Source organism: Impatiens glandulifera, chromosome 9 (assembly GCF_907164915.1).
Source record: "Impatiens glandulifera chromosome 9, dImpGla2.1, whole genome shotgun sequence".
NCBI lineage: Eukaryota > Viridiplantae > Streptophyta > Magnoliopsida > Ericales > Balsaminaceae > Impatiens > Impatiens glandulifera.
The window spans coordinates 28,527,564-28,547,382 of record NC_061870.1 but is presented as its reverse complement, the minus strand read 5'-3'; the positions used below and the strand labels follow the sequence as shown (position 1 = coordinate 28,547,382).

Below are 19,819 nucleotides of genomic sequence, written 5' to 3'. Positions count from 1 at the left end.
TGATTCTGGACATAAATACCATTTTCAATCAAACCATAAAAAAATTGGCCCATCGGACAATGTAATTGAAAATTACATGACGAATTATAATTACATCTTTATTTATTTATATTTTTAAATAACGAAACATATCATTAACAATCTTTTAGTGACTAGTTACAAAATGTAAAAAAAAAAAACTTATTTTGCAACAATTAATTTTTTTCATTGAGCAAATTCAGTTATTTTGTATTATGAAACATTTTATAACAAATCTACATAGAATAAGGAAATAATCAAAAACAAGTCCAAATTCAATAGCATTTTGTATTATGAAACATTTTATAACCAATCCTAAGTAGAATAAGGAAATAAACAAAAACAAGTCCAAATTCAATAGCTAACTTACACCAAAACTTAATGTAAGTGCTCAAGTACTTTTGCAATTTGTCAAAAAAAATTACAAAGAAATTTCTATTAATCAAATATTATTTTATAATTCCATTGTTATTTTAACAAATAATAATCTATGCTACTAAATACTAATACTATTTGATTGTTGTATCTCTAAATGCTCTTCTTGTATAAAAGTTAAGGGAGCAAAATCCAAATAACCTCTTAATGCTTTATTATATAGGCTTTCATTTAAGAATCCAACAAGTAAAGTTGGGCCTTTGGTGGGCTGACTTAAAAGTTAAGGGGCTCAAATTACAATATTATTATTTATTTTTATCAAATTTAAAAATGTTTGATGTTTTTGGTAAAAAATGATTTTTTTGTTGTTTTTTATGGTGTGCATATAATTATATATAATTATTTTCATGATTAGCGAGAGAGGCTCTCCGCCCCTCTTCTCTAAAAAAAAAATCCAATCTTTCTCTAGTGCATTTTCATTTGATTGAATGTACGTAGAATTTAACTACAGATTCAAGCATTCAATTGATTTGAGGGAATGGGTTTTTGTTTGTTGGATTGATTCATCAGGTACAATCGATCGATAGTTTGATTTCAAATCCCCTGTTTTTAATTTTTGCATAATTTTGAATTCTTGTTCAAATAGGATTGGAATTATGGCTTGTGTTCTTCCATATTGAAACATCGAAATCAATATACAAGTAATGGAGCCTGAACCTGTATCGAAAACTAGTATTGAACCACCACCATCGCCGCCGCCGCAGCCACCAACACCACCATCGCCGCCCCCGCAGCCACCACCACCCAGTTTGTCGACACAATCGGAGGCCGCGGCAAAGGCTCCGGTTAGCGAAGGCCGCCGAAATTTGTCATTTTCGTGGTCATCCACATCTTCGACCACTTCATCTTTTAATTCATTGGTAGACTCTTTTAAAAAGGAGGACATCAATATTCATGATGAACCCCAACCCCAACAACAACAACAACAACCACAACCCACGACGCCGCGGAAACTGTCGTTGGGTGGTGCGTCGTCGTCGTCATCATTGTCGGGTCGTTTTGGTATCTACGATCCTAATAGAATCCCATCCGCAATCTTTGCTAAACCTAGCAATCAAGCGGATTGGAGCGTTGCATCGAACGAATCTTTGTTTAGCATAGCGGGAAATAACAGTTTTTCACTGGGGGATTTCACGTTGCCTAATTATGAACCAATCAATAACAATCCTCAGGCAGCGACGGCGCCGGAGGCGGCGCCTGAAACCATGGAGAGTAATAACCCGTTTGGTCTACCCGTTACAGCCGAAGAAGAATTTGAAGTGGAAGAATTCGGAAGAAAAAGCTCTTCCATTTGGGAGGATTTCCATGAAATTAATGTACCCCCACCCTCACCACCACTACCAGCAGCAATAACTCAACCGCCGGAGATTATGATGACGGAAAAGGAGGAAACTCCGCCCCCCACCGTCGTCCCTGATAGAATTCTGTTTCCAGAGAGTTGTTCCAATAACTCCCATCACCAACAGAGTTATTCTGTCGGATCTTCTCGTATGTCTCAAGAAAGCGGCAATAGTTGCAATTCCTTTGCCTTTCCATTGTAAGTGGTCATTTAATCGCAACGATAAAAGCATAACATTTGTGTACATGTATTGATTATCGAATAAATGATGTTTGTATTCTTCTATTTCAGGTTGACGAGTGAAGGTTCAACAAACGATCATTTATCACAACCTCCCCCTGTAAGCATGGGAACCGAGAACGAGAGGTTGCCCCCGCCGCAGCCTTCACCCAAGCGGGAAAGCGTTGAAAATGCAAATTCGGGACCACAAACCACCACGAAATGGGATAGCAATGAAGATCTGTCGCAGCCGGAGAAAAATTCTTCATGGTTTTCGTATTTTTGTTGTTGCTCAATGAACTGTGATTGTTGTGGTCGGGCCAATTGTTTGTCCAAAGGACACAACCACAACCACACAAACGATAATCTAGATACGTAGAAAACATTTGTATTTTTAGTGTCGTGGTTCGAATTGGGGTAAAATGTTGTATATAAGGAAACTAGTTAGTTTATTGCGCCAAAATACAAGTATAATCAAATTTCATTTGAGATGCATTTATTGTTTTCATAACCAAACTAGGTTTTGAGACATCAAAATTAATGACGCATATCTAATAAGAATGAAAATTAAATGAAGACTTAACTCGGGGAATTAGTTGCTCGTCAAATCTAATATGGATAACGATGTAATATTAATTAAACATTAATGGTAGAATACGACAAATGTTGATCAAATAAGGAACATATATCGCGTTTAGGACAAATCTATTCAATGCCCATAAGATTACACATTCTTATTTATATGAAGATGAAGAAATTAGTGTATTTAGGATGACATGAAATTGAGTGATTTTTTTTTTGATTTTTTTTTTAAGATATTCGACCCGTAAACCGAAGTCAAATGGGGGCCCGAAAGAACATTGACGGGCTGATGCATTCATTGACCGGCAATGGTCCCCACAGCACACCACACATTCACGTCCAGCGGGCCCCGGTTAATAAGCCTTGTAGATTCAATAGCCTTCTTAGCTGTAAGAGGGACAATTCGACAAAACAAGGCTTGAGAAAAAAGAAAAAAAAAAAAAAAAAAAAAGGAAAAAGAAATAAGAACTAGAACGCGTTTTCTCCAAGGAGCCACTGTTGAATCCTCTCATCTCTCATTGCTCTTTACTTTCTCTCACAAAAATGACTTCATCCCTGCGTTAGGGTTAGGGTTTCATGAACAAAAACCCATCCTTTTTGCCTACCATCTTTTCAAAGACAGACAGGCTTCAAGGGCGGCCTTTTCTCCTGCAAGTTCGTGGATTGATTGTGGGTTTCATTCACTGATGGCTCCAAGTTGTTCGCTATCTTCTTCCTTCGGATGCTTCCGTTTCGGGATAACCTGGAAGCTGGCTTCGATTCTTTTGTGGGTCTTCACTTTATCTTCAGTCGGCGTGGTTTTCGGGTCCGATTTGGACAGATCAGCTCTTTTGAAGTTCAAGATGTCAGTTTCCGACCCTTATGGAGTTTTGTCTAGTTGGGATTCGGGTAGTTCGAGTCACTGTTCGTGGGCTGGAGTTCTCTGCGACCCGAATTCTCGTGTTTTGGCCCTTAACATCAGTGGAGGAGGTACGCCAGGTTCTTTATCGTGTGCTAAATTTACTCAATTTCCTTTGTATAGGCTTGGTATTAAGAGAGATTGCTTTGAGAGTAATGCAAAACTAGGAGGTTCAATCTCATCTGAAATTTCGAAGCTTTCGGAGCTTAGAATTTTGTCACTTCCTTTCAACGATATAAGGGGTGAAATCCCATCTGAGATATGGGAGATGGAGAAATTGGAAGTTCTTGATATGGAAGGGAATGAGATTTCTGGGTCTTTACCTTCCCATTTTGGTGGTTTGAGGAGCTTGAGAGTTCTAAATTTAGGTTTCAATCGCATAATGGGGGAGATATCAGGCTCACTGGCTGCCCTATCGGGTCTGCAAGTCTTGAATTTGGCTGGGAACAAGGTAAATGGGACTATCCCTGGATTTATTGGGGGATATACCCGCTTGAAAGGGCTTCACTTATCGTTCAACAGACTTACCGGCCCTATTCCTAAGGAGATTGGCAAAAACTGCGTAAAACTTGAGAATCTAGATCTTTCGGGGAATTTCTTGGGGAGTCAGATTCCTTCTAGTTTGGGTAATTGTATCCATTTACGCTCGCTCCTCCTGTATTCCAATATGTTGCAGGGTAGTATTCCAGTTGAGCTTGGTCGATTGCGTAAGCTACAAGTTCTTGATCTCTCGAGGAACACCTTAAGCAGTTCAATACCATCCGAGCTAGGGAAGTGCTCTGAATTATCAGTCCTTGTTCTAACCAACCAGTTTGATCCTCTTCCAAATGCTGCTGATTCCGAAGGCAATTCATTGAAGATTGAGGAACTCAATTACTATGAAGGAACACTCCCCTCGGAACTTGTTTCTCTTCCGAAGCTGAAGATACTTTGGTTGCCAAGGGCGACTTTGTCAGGAAGACTACCCGTCAAATGGAGCTCTTGTGCAAGTTTGGAAATTGTAAACTTGGGTCAGAATTTCTTTAAAGGAGACTTTCCTTCTGGCCTTACCCAATGCTCTAAGCTTTCTTTTCTTGATTTGAGCTCGAATTATCTGACCGGACAGCTTCTTGATAAGCTTCCAGTTCCTTGCATGACTCTCTTCAACGTAAGCAGGAATCTTCTTTCAGGTTCCATTCCAAGGTTTAGTTATTCTGCCGGCTGTCCTTCTGTTGTTGCTGATACTCGTGATTTGTCGTTTCCATATGCATCGTATCTGATTCAAGCGACTCTAGGTGACAATAATGGCGGTAAATCGGTTGTAGTGCATAATTTGGGGAGTAATAACTTCACAGGAAGCTTCCAGTCCTTACCTATTGCGCCTGAAAGAATGACGAAGCAAACTGTTTATGCTTTTCTCGCATATGGAAATAAGCTGACTGGACCGTTCCCAGGTCCGTTGTTTGAGAACTGCAACGGTTTGAAAGCCCTGTTTGTTAACGTCAGTAATAACAGCATCACGGGTCGAATCCCTGAAATCGTTGAAGGAGAGTGTTCGTCGCTTAAGCTTATGGATGTTTCCTTGAATCAACTTACAGGGGAAATCCCTCTTAGTTTGGTGAATTTGGTCTCACTTGTTGCTGTCAATCTCAGTTCGAATTTCATTCAAGGTGAGATTCCAAGTAACATTGGGCAGTTAAAGGCTCTCGAGATTCTTTCTTTATCTGGTAATAATCTCACCGGGTCCATACCCGCCACTTTGGGTCAGTTGTATTCTTTAGAAATTCTCGACCTTTCTTCAAACTCGCTGTCGGGTAATATTCCTGAAGATCTTTCGAATCTGTCGAACCTGACTGCTCTTCTGCTCAACGACAATAAACTTTCTGGGCAAATTCCTTCAGGGTTGGCAAATGTAACCGGTCTCGAGAAATTCAACGCCTCCTTCAACAATCTTTCTGGACCGTTGCCTTGGAACGATAACACTATGAAATGCAATAGTCTCCTCGGAAATCCTAACCTAGGATCTTGTAAGGTTTTCTCTTTAGCTGTTCCGTCAGCAGATTCCCAAGGAATGAATGGAGATTTGCAAGGTGATACTTCTCCGCCTATAAGCCCTAGCCCGAAGGCCGGAAATAGTAATAGTGGTTTCAATTCTATTGAAATCGCATCCATTAGTTCGGCGGCTGCAATCGTATCTGTTCTCATCGCTCTAATCATTCTCTTCATATACACCAGAAAGTGGAATGCTGGGTCCAGAATCGGCGGGTCTAGCCGAAAAGAAGTAACTATCTTCACCGATATCGGGGTCCCGCTGACTTTCGAGGACGTTGTGCGCGCAACCGGTAGTTTCAACACCAGCAACTGCATTGGCAGTGGAGGTTTCGGAGCGACTTATAAAGCCGAGATTTCTCCAGGGCAATTAGTGGCCATAAAGCGGCTAGCAGTAGGACGTTTCCAAGGCGTTCAGCAGTTCGACGCTGAAATCAAAACCCTAGGGAGGCTTCGTCATGTAAATCTGGTGACCCTGATAGGCTACCACGCCAGTGAAGCCGAAATGTTCCTCATATATAACTATCTCCCTGGTGGGAACTTGGAGAAGTTCATCCAGGAAAGGCACACGAGGACAGTCGACTGGAGGGTTCTCCACAAGATTGCCTTGGACATATCTCGAGCCCTTGCCTACCTTCACGACCAGTGTGTTCCGCGTGTCCTTCATCGTGATGTCAAACCTAGTAATATCCTGTTGGACGATGATTACAACGCTTATCTGTCTGATTTCGGTTTGGCTAGGCTGTTGGGCACATCAGAAACTCATGCCACCACCGGTGTTGCTGGGACTTTTGGTTACGTAGCTCCTGAATACGCGATGACTTGTAGGGTTTCCGACAAGGCTGACGTGTACAGTTACGGGGTTGTCCTTCTGGAGCTGCTGTCGGATAAGAAAGCGCTCGATCCTTCCTTCTCCACTTATGGAAACGGCTTCAACATAGTTGCATGGGCGTGCATGTTACTTCGTCAGGGACGTGCCAAGGAGTTTTATACTATGGGGCTGTGGGAGTGCGGACCCCATGACGATTTAGTGGAGGTGCTGCATTTGGCTGTGGTGTGTACGGTTGAGTCGCTGTCGACGAGGCCAACGATGAAGCAAGTGGTTAGAAGACTAAAGCAACTTCAGCCCCCTTCCTGTTGAGAAGAAGAACAAGGGTGATTAGTGTTTTTACCGTTGCTAGACAGTTTTAAATTGCAAGTTACTTTTGCATGTTCATGATTGGATGAGGGAGTAGTACTTTTTTTAATTTTTTTTTCCTATTATAGAACTATCCATCCTTTTGTTTTGGTTTTAGACTTTTTAGTAGTAAATTATGATGGATAGTAATTAATTGCTGCTAATTACTGTAAATTTATCATATAGATTTGCTACCCCATTTTCCTATGCTTTGATTAGTCTTTCTTTTGGTCGGTTTTTTTTTATCTCCCTAGCTGTTCTTGGTTAGACATAGGAAAACCTTTGATTGAGAGCTCACTCTTTTATAGTACAGAGGAAGAAGATGATGATTGATGAGGATGATTGGATCAACCTGCAACTCTCTACAGATTCAATTCTTGATTTTTTCTAGCTAGTTTTTTTAGGTTTATTTCTAATGAAAATGATCAATCTTGGCCAATGTAGAACAATAATAGACATTCAAAAACAATAAATTTTAAGCATAGATAATAGTTTAGTTCCAAATGATTAAAGAAGAAGAAAATGGAAAGAAGTCATCATCAACAACATTGTATCTTTAGAAGCTTTCTTCAATCTCTCTTCAAACAAGGGGAGAAGGGCTAACTAGGATGTGCTTGAGAGGGTGAGATACATCGCCGCCGCCGGCGTGCTTGACGAACTCCGCCGGAGATAGGAAGGAACCATGACAAACACAGACAATTTTTGCTTCCTCCCCTTTACTATATCTATAAAGAAATCCTCCAATTTTCCTCCCATCTGTTCCTTCACCAGTTGTGGATACATAAGGCATGTCCAGTAGCGCCTTCTTCAACATTTCTTTAGCTTCACTGCTTCCCTCTCTCAATCCACCTCCATTTTTATCCTCCTCCTCCTTCTTCACTTGCCCAAATTCTTCAACTTTCCTCTTTGCTACTGTTTGATACAACAATTCAATGCAAATTATAAAGTGGAGTTGAAAAACAAATGGGTTAAAGTTGTTAAGTAAGCTTATTACTTACCTCGAGGAGGAAGAGGAAGACATTCAGATTCGGATATTCCAGAAGATCCACTTCCCTGAGATCCAATTGACCCTTGTCGGAAAAGAGGCGCCTTTTCTCCTTTCATTACAGAACTTGATTTGGGTAATCCAAATGGAAGAGAAAACTCACCATACCCATTAACAGCTACACCTCCTTCCAGATCTCTACCACTCTTTGGATTCTTCAGCTTCTCCAATCTTTTCCTCTTCGCTTCAAGCCGTCTCAACGATTGAAGCTCCTTCCTTTTCCTCCATTCTTCAGATTCAATCGGAAGTGAACAAGTCCTCGACAGCGGCGCGTGAACTGCAGGAGTCAACGATTTCACGGCGAAGCTTTTGTTAGTCTCCTCTGTCGTCGTCGTCGTCGTCATGATTTCCGGTATTGAAGATGAACGAGAAAGCTTATTCACTCTCTTTGGGTCAAATCCAAATTGACCGTTGAGTGAAAGACTCAGACTTAGCTCGATATCATCATCTCCTTCTTCTTCTTCGTTCAATTTCAAGACTGAACTTTTCCTTGACATGAATGCAGGTAACAGATCTATAGAAAATTCATTTACTTGAACAGAGTTCTCGTTCTTCAAAATTATACCCTCCTTCATTTTAGATATCCCGTACAAATTGATGAATTCAAATATAGCTAAGAAAGAATTTCCCGGAGAATTGTCGGGAAAATTAAAGATTCTATTTGAAGAAAAACAAGAACATAAACAACAGATTTCAAAGATTAAAAGAGACCCAAAACTCAAAACTCACTGAAATTTAAACGGTTGGATTCCGGCCGGCAGAAAATTTTCCGGGAAAATATCACAAGAAACGCCATGAGAGGGAGAGTGGGGAAGAAGAAATGGCAGAAGGAGAGAGAAAGAAAGAGAGGGTTCAAAGGGATATTATTAATTACTTTTCTACATGAGAAGCAAAATTCATTTTCTTTGTATCCCTTTCATAAATTTATTTATTTTTAACTATAAACAAACAATGACTTAAGAACACGTGATATTAATTTTCATAAATTATAAATCTTATTTGGTACAAAATATTTTAATTAATTGCTTGTAATTAATTACACGCATTTTATAATTCTAAGTTTGATTTTTTACCAATTATAAAAATTTATATAATTATTGATAGTCAAAATTTCTATAGTTGATTTAGTGAATAGTGACGGTGCTTGATTCTTATTATTGCCAATAATAATATAATTTGTAGCTTTAATTATTTCAATTTATTCCTAAAATGCTTAAATAATAATATCAATTTCCATATACTTAATGGCTAAAACTTATTATTATATGTGTAGATCTTATTTTTATTTATTTATGTTAGTCTATTATATTGTATTGATAATGTAATATATATATTGGCTTTAGATAAGCTTGAAGGGTTATTAAAACAATAAAAGATTGTCTAATATTGAGAGTGGGTCCTAAGTCTTTAGCTCTGTTTTTTTTTCTTTAATTTGTAAAAAATATGTGATTTTTTTTCTCAATTAAAAAAAAAAAAGTTTAAGTTTTTATTGTGTTGTTTTTATCCAAGGTAATTAGTACTATATTTAATAGGAGTTATAACGGAATAAAACCATTACGAATTTAGAAAATGTATAAAAAAATTATCTATTTTGTACATATCTTATTCAAAATATGGAGAAATAATAAGTGAATATTTTTATGAATAAATAATTATTGAAAGTTCAAATCTTCATTCAAATGACTTTGATTTTTCTTTCTAAAATTATATTAAAAAAATTGATTATGATAATATAATTAAATTTTAGAGCCTATGTAATAATTAGTGACACGTGGTACGTAATAATAAATTGTGCAAGTTGGTTGTAATACGAAATTAACAAGCGTGTCTCCGTCCTCGTCAAAAGATGTGATTTGATTGGTTGGCTTAGAGACACGTGTTTCATAGAAAGAGTACGATTCAGACACGTGTAATTCAGATCTCGGCCTCGTTAAGCCGCAACGTCTCTTCCATTCTTTTTTCTCTCTCTACAATAAATTGATAGCTGTCTTCCATGTTTGGTTCTGTTATCTGGAACGTAGGGCCCTTCGAACGATCGACACGTGGCCGACAACCTCAATTTTCGAGCCAAACTTTCAACTCGCTTTCGTACATTGACACGTATCACCCTTGGTTTTTTTGTAATTATTTGGTAAAAAAACCTCTCTCACGCGCCCTTATATTATATTGCGTGCCGGCCTTAGGTATTACAAGATATATTATTTTTTCATTTATAAATTTTAAATAAACAAATTAAATTAAATTAAAATCTGAAATAACCCATATAACAAAAACAAGATATTTGTAAGATGTTTAATTTAGTTATTTAGTCTTACCAAAGCAATTCGATTCATTTTTTAAGAAAAATTTGGCAGATGATGATGCAAGTTTGAGATTGACTAGGGAATTAAGTTAAAGTAATCAAATGCCTTTTAAATTTTTAAGGTTCCAACTTTGAATTTGGTATAGTCCTTTCAAAATACATGTACATCATATCTAGGGCTAGTTTGATATTTAATTATTTTTTTTTGACTTTTTTGAATTTTATCTCAAAACTCAACAATTCTTTCATCCATAATTTTAGTTATTTAATCACTCTTTTATATATTTAAATATCAAAATTACTCATATTAATTTTAAAAATATAGATAATATTTTGGTAATTTAAACCAACAAATTAGTTTTTTTTAAATATTTATTAAATAAGATTTTTTAGAAAAAAATCATAAGAAAAAAACAAAAATAAGTTTAATCAAACGAGCACTAATATATAAGAATAATGAATCTGAAGTATTTTTTATTTTATTTTATCACATTCGTTATCCCAATTAAATTTAATGAGTTCTAAAAAAACTTGTAGTTAAAGTTGTTGTTAAGGGCTTTTGATGCCCATCATTTTTTTTAAATTAATTATATTAGTACATGTGTTTGATTAAATAAAATAAGTATATGACAAGTTGGCAATATGTATTTTTTTAATATATTCCACTTAGGGCGGGTTAGGATTGATATTTTTTAAATAACTTTAATTATTTAAAATTAATAATTAATAATCATTTTAAAAAGAGTCATTAACTAGGGTCACCAACTTTATTTTTCATTTTTTTTCTTACATCGGGGAGGTTTTCTTAATAATTTTTTTTAATTAAATAAAACTAATAATTTAAAATATATTCTAACTATAAAATGAATTATGTGATAGAATAAGAAATGAAGTAAAATGTTATTTATTATATTATGTTATTTAAATAACCTAATTCATTAACTTTTTGTTAGGTGGGTTATTTTGATTTTTTATATTAAAACACTATAATTATAACCATTAAATCTTAATTTTCTTATTTTTTAAAAATAATTTATATAAATTAAATTTGATAATAATGGAAAATATATATATTTATATATATAGAGGAAGAAATGATTAGGTGAGGGAATTTGGTGAGGGAATGACTTGTCATAATTTTATTCGCTGAAAAAATTAAATATTTCAACGAAGGTGATGCCAAGTCATTCTCTCACCAAATTCCCTCACCAAATTCCCTCTCTCTATCATTCCTCAAATATATAATAGAAAAATAATATAATAATAAAAATTAAAATTAATATATTTTTTTTTCAAATAAATTATCGAGTTAGTAGGTATTCGAGAAAAACGATTAACCCTCCGACCATTTATATCAGTTTCTTAAAATCGAAACACATAAAATATCATAATATTAATATTATTAAATATACGAATTCAGCTATTACGATTATTAAATGTTCGACGATTTCTCTTAAACCAGATAATATAGCTTAAAATAATTTGGATGATAATTCACATATGCAGATCTACCATGCAATATGCATTCAAACTTCTCATCAATTATTTAAGGAATCGGACATCACCTAATAAACCCTACATACACCACAAAAATACTTGAAATACTATCCCCATCGTCAATACAAAAATAAGTCGATTCAAACTTCTAGTGATACATACAATAACGACTTATCATAATAAAACATTTTTTCATTCACATATTATTCGTAATTTTTTTACCATGAATAACATTTAATCCAAAAAAAACAAAATCTTAAATGAAATATTTCACACTCAAAATTTAAATCACTCATTTTATTAACTAAAATATTAAAATACTTATATTTTATTTTTATTAAATTTAAAATTTAAATAAAAAATTATTTTAATTACTGGTTTTTTATCAAACCATATTTTTTAAAACCAAACTAAAAAAAACTCAATTAATGAAAATCAAACAATCTCTTAAACTATTTTCATTTTCAAGTAATAAAAATCTTATCCAAATAAATAAATAAATTTGATAAAATAAAATAAAATAAAAATGTAGACCTTTCATGACAATGAATGGAGGTCCCACTCAGCAAGTTGCATGTTAATTGCCTATAACACACACACTCTCCAATTTGGGAGTATCTATATAACACTAATAAAAGATAAGATTATTTAGATTACTTTTCACCTTATAAAGTTCAAATTAGTGACAAATAAATATAGCCCAACAAAAAAACATCATTATCAAAAGTTGACCATTATATATGTTAATTAAGACCCGTTTGTTATTTGGATTGTACTTACATATTAATAGTTAATTAATCATACTCAATTGAGTAAAAATATAACAAAATTTCCTTAATATCCATGTTTGAATGAAAAGAAATCATAAATAAAGAATATGATTAGTTTAGTATTGGTAGATAAATTGAATGTGAAACAAACGGATCTTTAAGGATGAAGAATGGTGTTATGAAGGGAATCTCCTAAACAATTACGCAAAATCGGAAATGAGATCAGAAGTGGGACCCAATTGGATCAACTTGCTCTTTTTTCTTTTCAAGACAGTGACATGTCATCTGGTACGTTCCACGTGTTGAGCAGTGGTTTAACAGTACACGTGTCAGGATGATCAAAGAGTAAAGCTAACGCCAACTTGGTCAAGCTACGTGTCTCATTTCTAGTGGCACATATTTTTTTTTTAATATGAAGTAAATTTAGGCTTTATTATGAATAAATAGTAAATAAACATTCAAACCCTTCAAATTATTAATATATATGTATATATGATTTATTTTTTAATTAATATGCTTTCTTGTAAAATCATTTTTTTTTGGTTAATTGAGTTATAATAAAGAAAAACAAATTAATTTTATAATGATAAAAAGAAAATAATAGTTTAAAAAGTGTATTCCAAGATTGACCAAGGGTGTGTGTATAGATATATACCCACGTTATGCGACCATATTGTGCATAATACTTTCTTAATTTATTATCAAATAATACAGGCGTTATGGATAAATTATAATAATATATTGAAGATTAATATTATTTTAATATATAAAAACCAGATATAAAGACATAAAGCAAATGTGATTATTGAATTAGATTTAAAATATTATATATGATTTATATTAACCAATACAATATTTTTATTTATTTAAATTTCCAATTTATACTTGAAGTCTTAAAAGGTGAAAAAAATAAATATAGTTGAAGAATATGTTGATAATATAATAAAATAATAAAGTTAAAAAAAATTTGTTAAATTTTTGTTGGTAAAAAATACGTTACATACGTAATATTTCACGTATCAAAGTACTATTGCAATTTATCGTGAATTGTTTCAAACCCCTTCATTTTTTTTAAACCGCTCAAAGGTGAGTCTATGTTATTGTATGAGTTGTGAAATTAATATAAAACAAAATGTAATGTTAGCTTAATTAGCAACATGTGGGTTTCTGATATTTGGGCTACTTAAATCATTTTTTAAGGAGAGGATTATATTATAATTTAAGAAATAAAGAAAACTGCCCGGATCGATTTTATAAGGACTCATGCATCCAAGGCCTCGTTTGATCTTTGGGTTATCAGGATATTGTCTGGGTTTTTTCTAAAAAACCCATGTTTGATTAGATTAGGTAAAAATCTAGGTTTTTAAATTTTGTTCCTATTTTACCCTCCATCTCTCCCCTCTCACACCTCCTCTCTCCCTCTCGCACACCTCCTCTCCCTTTATATATATATATATATATATATATATATATTTTATGATTAATAATATTTTTTAAATGAAATAATTTAATTTATATTAAAAAAAATTTTAAAATATAAATAAATATTAAAAAATTATAAATATATTAATATTAACTTTTATTAATATATAAATAAAAATTTAAATAAATATTAATTTTATAAATAACTACTATTATAATTTAAATATTACATCAAACAAATAATATAGTATATTATAATCTTATTTATATTATGTATTTATTTTTATTTAATATAACTAATATAAAAATTTTACATGAAATTAATGTTATAAGATAATTATTAAAATTCAAACAAATTTATTAGAATATTTATTTAGAATAATAGTTTAAAGTTAGTTTATATTAAAAAAAAAAAATTTATTTAGAAAAATTTAATTTAAATGAAATATATTTATAATTCATTAATATTTTTATTTAAATATATTTCACTTTATTTTCTAATATAATTATTTATTTAAACTATTTAAAATTTAAATGGTATTTTAGATAATATAGTAGGTTATAATTTTATTTATATTTAATATAATTTTTTTAAATAAAATAATTTATTAATTTAATTTATATGTAAATAAATTTTATAATGTAATAAAATAATATAAGATATATATATATATTATTTTTTATTAATATAAAATAAAATATTTAAGTAAGGGTAATTTGGGTATTTTAATTAATAAAATGATTGATTTGATTTATGATGGGATTGTTGGGTTTTGGTCCAAAAACCCAAAGATCAAACGAGGCCCAAGAAAACAATAATTTTTTTAATTTTACTCAATACTTTTATCTCAATGATACAAAACAAGTAAATATGTAGATAGTTAAAGACTTAAAATATTCTAAGTAAAATTAATGTAGACTAATAAACTATGGGTCGATCTTAAAACAATAATATTCATAATTTTGGGTGGATTATGATTTATGAATGATGATTAAATTTTTAGCTAGCTTAGTTTATATAACCTATCATGCATGGTTGACATTAACTCCATTAAATAATTTTTACTATCCTCTACACATTTTTGTTGCCTTTTTAGGTAACGAATTTTTATGAGACTCATATCATACCAGATAAACATATAATATTAAAATTTTTAATAACAATTTATTTACAAATTTAACTTTGATCATGCTCTACAAAATAAACATGAATGAAAAAAAAAAATTGGTAGTATTTTAAACATAGTCTAGACAAATATATGTCCAATGAAAAGAATAAAAAAACAATATTTTTTTTAATAATTTATAAATAAAATTGTGATAAAATAGTAATTTTAAAAAGTAGTATTATTTTATTTTTTTCCTTATTGTTTTTATTTATTTATCGTCATGTTGTTTAAGTTTTTTTTAATGTTAAATAAATTTTTAATCCAATTAAGAGATTACACATTATTTCTTAGATTTTTTTTTTTTGTTAATATTTGATTGTTCCTATCATTTCTCTTATTTATTTGTCAAAATTTTGAATTATTTAATTCGTTTTTATATTTTTAATAAATGTTGTGAACTTAGGAGATCTTTTGATGTTAGTTTCCTTTACTGAAATTCACTAATCATATGTTTTTAATTATTTATTTATTAAATTTATTGGACAAAATATATTTGTTTTATTTATAAAAAATTTAAATAAATATAAAAATACAATATAGTAATTCATCTAATTAAAATTAAAATAATTTAATTTTTTTAGATAATTAATTTTCCAAAAAATCCAATAAAAATCCTAATCAAACAAATTCCATTACACTATCTTGCTATAGTGTTTTTTATTCTTTTCATTAAGGTCATGTTAAATGGATATTATTTTGGTAAAAATTTAATGAGTGTTGATATATAATAATAAAATAATTTTTTTTAAAAGAATTTTTTTTAATATTTTAATTTAAATAAATAATTTGATAATATTTAATTAGGTTAAATTATTCGAATATTTAAATAACTCCAAACCTACCGGCCTAGCCCAAAGGTGAAATCCATTCAAGGACGATCCACAACAAGTGTTGTCAAGCCCAAGAGGCTAAGGCATGATTGATTGGATATCTTTGTAAATACTAAACTTTATTTTGTTGAACAGTCTGTGTTCTTCTAATTAAATATTATTGTTTTATTATGTGTAAGTTATATATTTTTTTTTCTAGCAAACTCCCTATCTTAACTTAAAAATGTATTTTTTTTTTAGAATTAAATTTAAAATGTTTTTTTAATTCTATAAAAAATATTTTTATCATTTAAATTATATCAGTAAATTAAGACATTTCATTTTTATTTTTTCTGAAGTTCAAAAAATTGAAAATTGTTATAGATCATTAAGCCATGCTAGCCTAATCTAAAAGTAGGAAAAAAAAAAAAAACGGATAGATATATTTGGTTTGAGCTCGTTACACGACAAATTTTACTTTTTTTGGTTAAATTGATTGAGTAAATTTACGGGTTATGCGTTTAAATCCGAGAGAATTAATCGCACCTCAAAAAAGTAACAACCGAATCTTAATTTTGTCAATAGTAACAAAAATTGAATAAATATCATATGAGTTGCTAGTATATCATAGTTTTGATTGATAGAAACCAAATTATAAAATTATTGGTATATATAGTAATCTGCAATGTTCTTATACATGAGTTAGGCCCTTAAAATATATATAAATAAACTATTGTGAAATGTTCTTGAGTAATTTGCAGTAGTGCTTGTTATCCCTACTACCTTGAACAACTTCAGTGATTAGGTCTTTAAAGATGAGACGTTCAATATCCAAAGCTAATGCAGGCAATTCTGATCTGTAATCAATCCAGTTTCCTGACTTATGCATCATCTCCTCATTCAACATGCTTATCAAATAATCCTCCTTCTCTTCATCGTCTTCATCTTGTAAGTTGCAATCTGCCTTACCCAGAAGAAGATCCACTTCAGAACACAATTCTTTCACAAGCTTTTTTTGTCCCAGTTTCTCTACACTTATGCATGACCTGTAAAACCCCGAGTCGTTTATCTTCTGCACAAGGATCTCATTGACAACATCGAATATCAGCTTTCTATGAATCTTGTCAGCAATGTTTGATTCATCAATACTCCCTTTGGTTTGTTCAAGCACAAGAAACAGGCTTGGGTTTAGCAATGGTGGTTTAAGCTGTATCAGGGTTGAGCTGTATGCACTTAGATCTTTGAAGAGTAGACCAGATGCTAAAATTATCTGGGTTATGTAACTGTGATCTGGGTTTTGGTCTTCGGAGTTATGTGGACTATATGATGCCTCATCGGTTTCTTCGTTTGTGGAGTTGAGTTCTTTTAGCTTGAGAACCAACTGGTTGATACTTTCTAGTTTTTCTTGATTGAACATGGGTTGGGCATCAGTATCTGTGTTGTTGAGCAAATGATCTAACTCTACTGTCGTGCTCCATTCAGTCTCTTCAGAATTCTGAGTTTCATCATCTGAATTGGGGCAAAAGAAAACCATAAATTTCTGTTTTGTTTGGGGGTTTCAGAATTAGCGAAAGGAACACATACCTGTAAAAGCATTTGATATCTTCCTCACAGGAGAGGGCGAACCTTCTCTGTAGAATGTAGCATCAAGAACTGAGATAGGACTTGGTTGTTCTATAGTGCTTCTGAATTCTCCTGTTGCTGCATCTTTTCTCAACTTCTCTGGTATATCCTGAAAAGAACAAAAATCATATATTTATGAAGATGGAAATTGGAGAAAACTACTCTAGGAAAGTAAAGTAAAACCAACCATGTTTACCTGCGGGTATAGGCAATTGATCTCCTCCGAGTGCCCGGTGCTTTGAACTTCTGAATCAATGCTATCTGATTGCACAGAGGCTGTATCGCCTTGTTGAGTTGTTTTTGTTGCACCCTTTTTGTCACATTTCTTGGGGATAGAAGATTTCAACTTGATTTTTCTACCTGGAGAGGAACTCTGGTCATTTGGCTGATTGTTATGATGTTTCTTCTGCTGCAACAATCTTGGGCTTACAGGGAGTGGTTGAGGAGGTAGTTTCAAAGAATGCATTGCTTTGGTTTTTGTCTTATTTCCATTTTGATGGGATTGTTGTTGTCTAAGATGATTTTCTCTAGGACCCTGAATTTTGTCAACTGAAATATTACTACTCTTTCTACTCCTTACACCAGCAGCAGCATCACTGTTCTTAAGCTTGTTAATTGGCATTGCAGCAGAGGAAGCTGAAGTTCTTCTCTCAGAAAATTTGGCTGATTTCATAATCACAATTGATGATGATGATGATCCATTCCGTTTCGAAGTTGGAGATGCTGGGTATGAATTGTGCTCTGATCTGCTGTTTTGATCTGGGTTGCCATAATTTGTACAATCTTTTATGTTTTGATGCTCCAAATTTGCAGCTTTATCTTCGTTTTTGACTTCTAATCGCTCCCTGGTCTTCTCCATTGCTTCAAGAATCTGCTTAAGAGCTCTTAGATCCTTCCCAGAACTTTTGAACTCGAGGTCAGTCAACCGCTTCTCAATTTCTCCATAAATTGAAGTAGGCGAGGCTGGTTTTCGTAGAGCTGGTTCTCTTGAGGTCAAATGAGGCGACAATGCAGGCAGAGAAGTACTTGCTGGTATGGATTCTTGGTTGTATTTGCTTCTCAATAACCTGGGTGTCGTGTCAAGATTCTCATCTTGCCTGTAGCAGTTGATATCTGAAGAAACTGAATCTGGAAGTCCTTCCAAACCCATAAGTTTCGCTACAACGCTAGAGGATCGACGATGAATACCTTCATTTTGAACATGTTTCGTTGATTGTCTACTATCTAACGACAGTCGAGGTAGCTCTTTGAGTTTCATGGTGGATGTCCATGAATCCCTTGATTCCCTTCCGTCGTAGGAAAAGCGAGGAGCATATTTGGACCGCAATGTCGTCTCTGTTTCGTTCTGTCTATAGGGTAATGGTGGTCTTGGCGAATCAACATACTTTATGGTATGATTTGCGCCTCTGGTTGTCTTGACAGACAATCCTGAAACCGTCTCTTTGTAGATTGAATCCTTGACCACATCTCGTAAGTCAACCGTTTTGTTGTTATCCATTGAAGAGAAGGTAGATGAGCTAAGGGAAGAAGAAAAAGAAGTTCTGGGTGATTCATTTGAGGTTGTTCTTCGATGATTCCTCTGTTTCGCCAACTCTTCTTTATCATCATCTCCCTGAAATGTTTTTCAATTAGATTAGAAATGGGTCTCCAAACCAAACTAGATGAGAATCATGAGATCGATTGATTGATTGATTGATTGATCTTACCTTGCATTGAGTGTGAGGTGTGGGCGGTGGTAACCTTCTGTGGCTGGTGCTACGCCGTGTCCGGGCAGTGAATGAGTTGTGGCGGTCGAAGAGGTGAAAGATGCCATTCATACAGCCAATCTGTCTTTGTAATTCTCGGTTGTCGAGTTTTGCAGAAGACATGTTGTGTAGATTATGATCTGGAGCGAGGCGTTTGGATATCTTCTTGATGGGTTGTCCTTATTAGCTCAAATGGGTAGGTTTATAAAGCTTTATAAAGCTTTAATGGTGAAAGGGGGGGAGGGAAGGGAGCAATAGTGATTTCCGTAAGAGGAGTGAAAACAAAGCAGCAGTTTTCTTTTTTGGGTTGTTTTGTAACTGAAGAAAGGAACTAGTTTATATTATGTTTGGTGGTAGTCAGCTGATGAAGGAAGAAACTTTGCAGACTATACAAGTAGTAGTATTTGAAGTGAAACCCTGTTTCTTCTTGGGTGGTGGATGAGAAGGAGGAGGGTAATTATTAATGTACTAATCAACCAGAAATAAAGAAATACAGAAAGTAAGTAAGAAGTGTGAATGTGTGTGGGGTCATCATACACTTTTTTTATTTTTTTTAAGTTCTATGTCTTCTTCATCTTCTTCCAGTTGTCGTCCTTTGAACATTACAATGTGGGTGGGTCGAGTTTGTCTACATGGACATGTGGAAATGTCAGATGGTGGGAAAAATTGGGAGCCAACCAACCATTTTCTTCTCTTGCCAAACTTTTTTAAATTTTTTCAATGAGAAGGTTATTTGTTTTC

The 19,819-nt window shown here is 33.1% G+C and overlaps 4 protein-coding genes across 5 annotated transcripts; 2 read left to right on the top strand and 2 right to left on the bottom strand.

The window, feature by feature from the left end:
• Nucleotides 1–836: 836 nt before the first annotated feature.
• Nucleotides 837–2,443, top strand: LOC124916794 (flocculation protein FLO11-like). The gene is made up of 3 exons (XM_047457556.1): nt 837–963; nt 1,040–1,990; nt 2,084–2,443. Exons 2-3 carry the CDS (start codon nt 1,098–1,100, stop codon nt 2,388–2,390), a joined length of 1,200 nt encoding a protein of 399 aa, XP_047313512.1. The 5' UTR covers nt 837–963; nt 1,040–1,097; the 3' UTR covers nt 2,391–2,443.
• Nucleotides 2,444–3,046: 603 nt separating this feature from the next.
• Nucleotides 3,047–6,772, top strand: LOC124916579 (LRR receptor-like serine/threonine-protein kinase RPK2). Its single transcript, XM_047457308.1, has one exon. The coding sequence runs from the start codon at nt 3,280–3,282 to the stop codon at nt 6,658–6,660; it is 3,381 nt and encodes a 1,126-aa protein (XP_047313264.1). The 5' UTR covers nt 3,047–3,279; the 3' UTR covers nt 6,661–6,772.
• Nucleotides 6,773–7,150: 378 nt separating this feature from the next.
• On the bottom strand, nt 7,151–8,601 carry LOC124914961 (ninja-family protein AFP3-like). 2 transcript variants are annotated; one of them, XM_047455597.1, is made up of 2 exons: nt 7,695–8,601; nt 7,151–7,605 (listed from the first exon to the last, which is right to left on the bottom strand). In XM_047455597.1, exons 1-2 carry the CDS (start codon nt 8,314–8,316, stop codon nt 7,277–7,279), a joined length of 951 nt encoding a protein of 316 aa, XP_047311553.1. In that variant the 5' UTR covers nt 8,317–8,601; the 3' UTR covers nt 7,151–7,276. The 2 variants fall into 2 exon arrangements, with proteins under 2 accessions (XP_047311553.1, XP_047311552.1); XM_047455596.1 differs by having other exon boundaries at nt 7,151–7,608; nt 7,695–8,600.
• Nucleotides 8,602–16,346: 7,745 nt separating this feature from the next.
• LOC124915645 (protein LONGIFOLIA 1-like) lies at nt 16,347–19,515 on the bottom strand. Its single transcript, XM_047456401.1, has 4 exons — nt 19,040–19,515; nt 17,530–18,945; nt 17,295–17,442; nt 16,347–17,219 (listed from the first exon to the last, which is right to left on the bottom strand). The coding sequence occupies exons 1-4, from the start codon at nt 19,199–19,201 to the stop codon at nt 16,441–16,443; spliced, it is 2,505 nt and encodes an 834-aa protein (XP_047312357.1). The 5' UTR covers nt 19,202–19,515; the 3' UTR covers nt 16,347–16,440.
• Between the last annotated feature and the right edge of the window lie 304 nt (nt 19,516–19,819).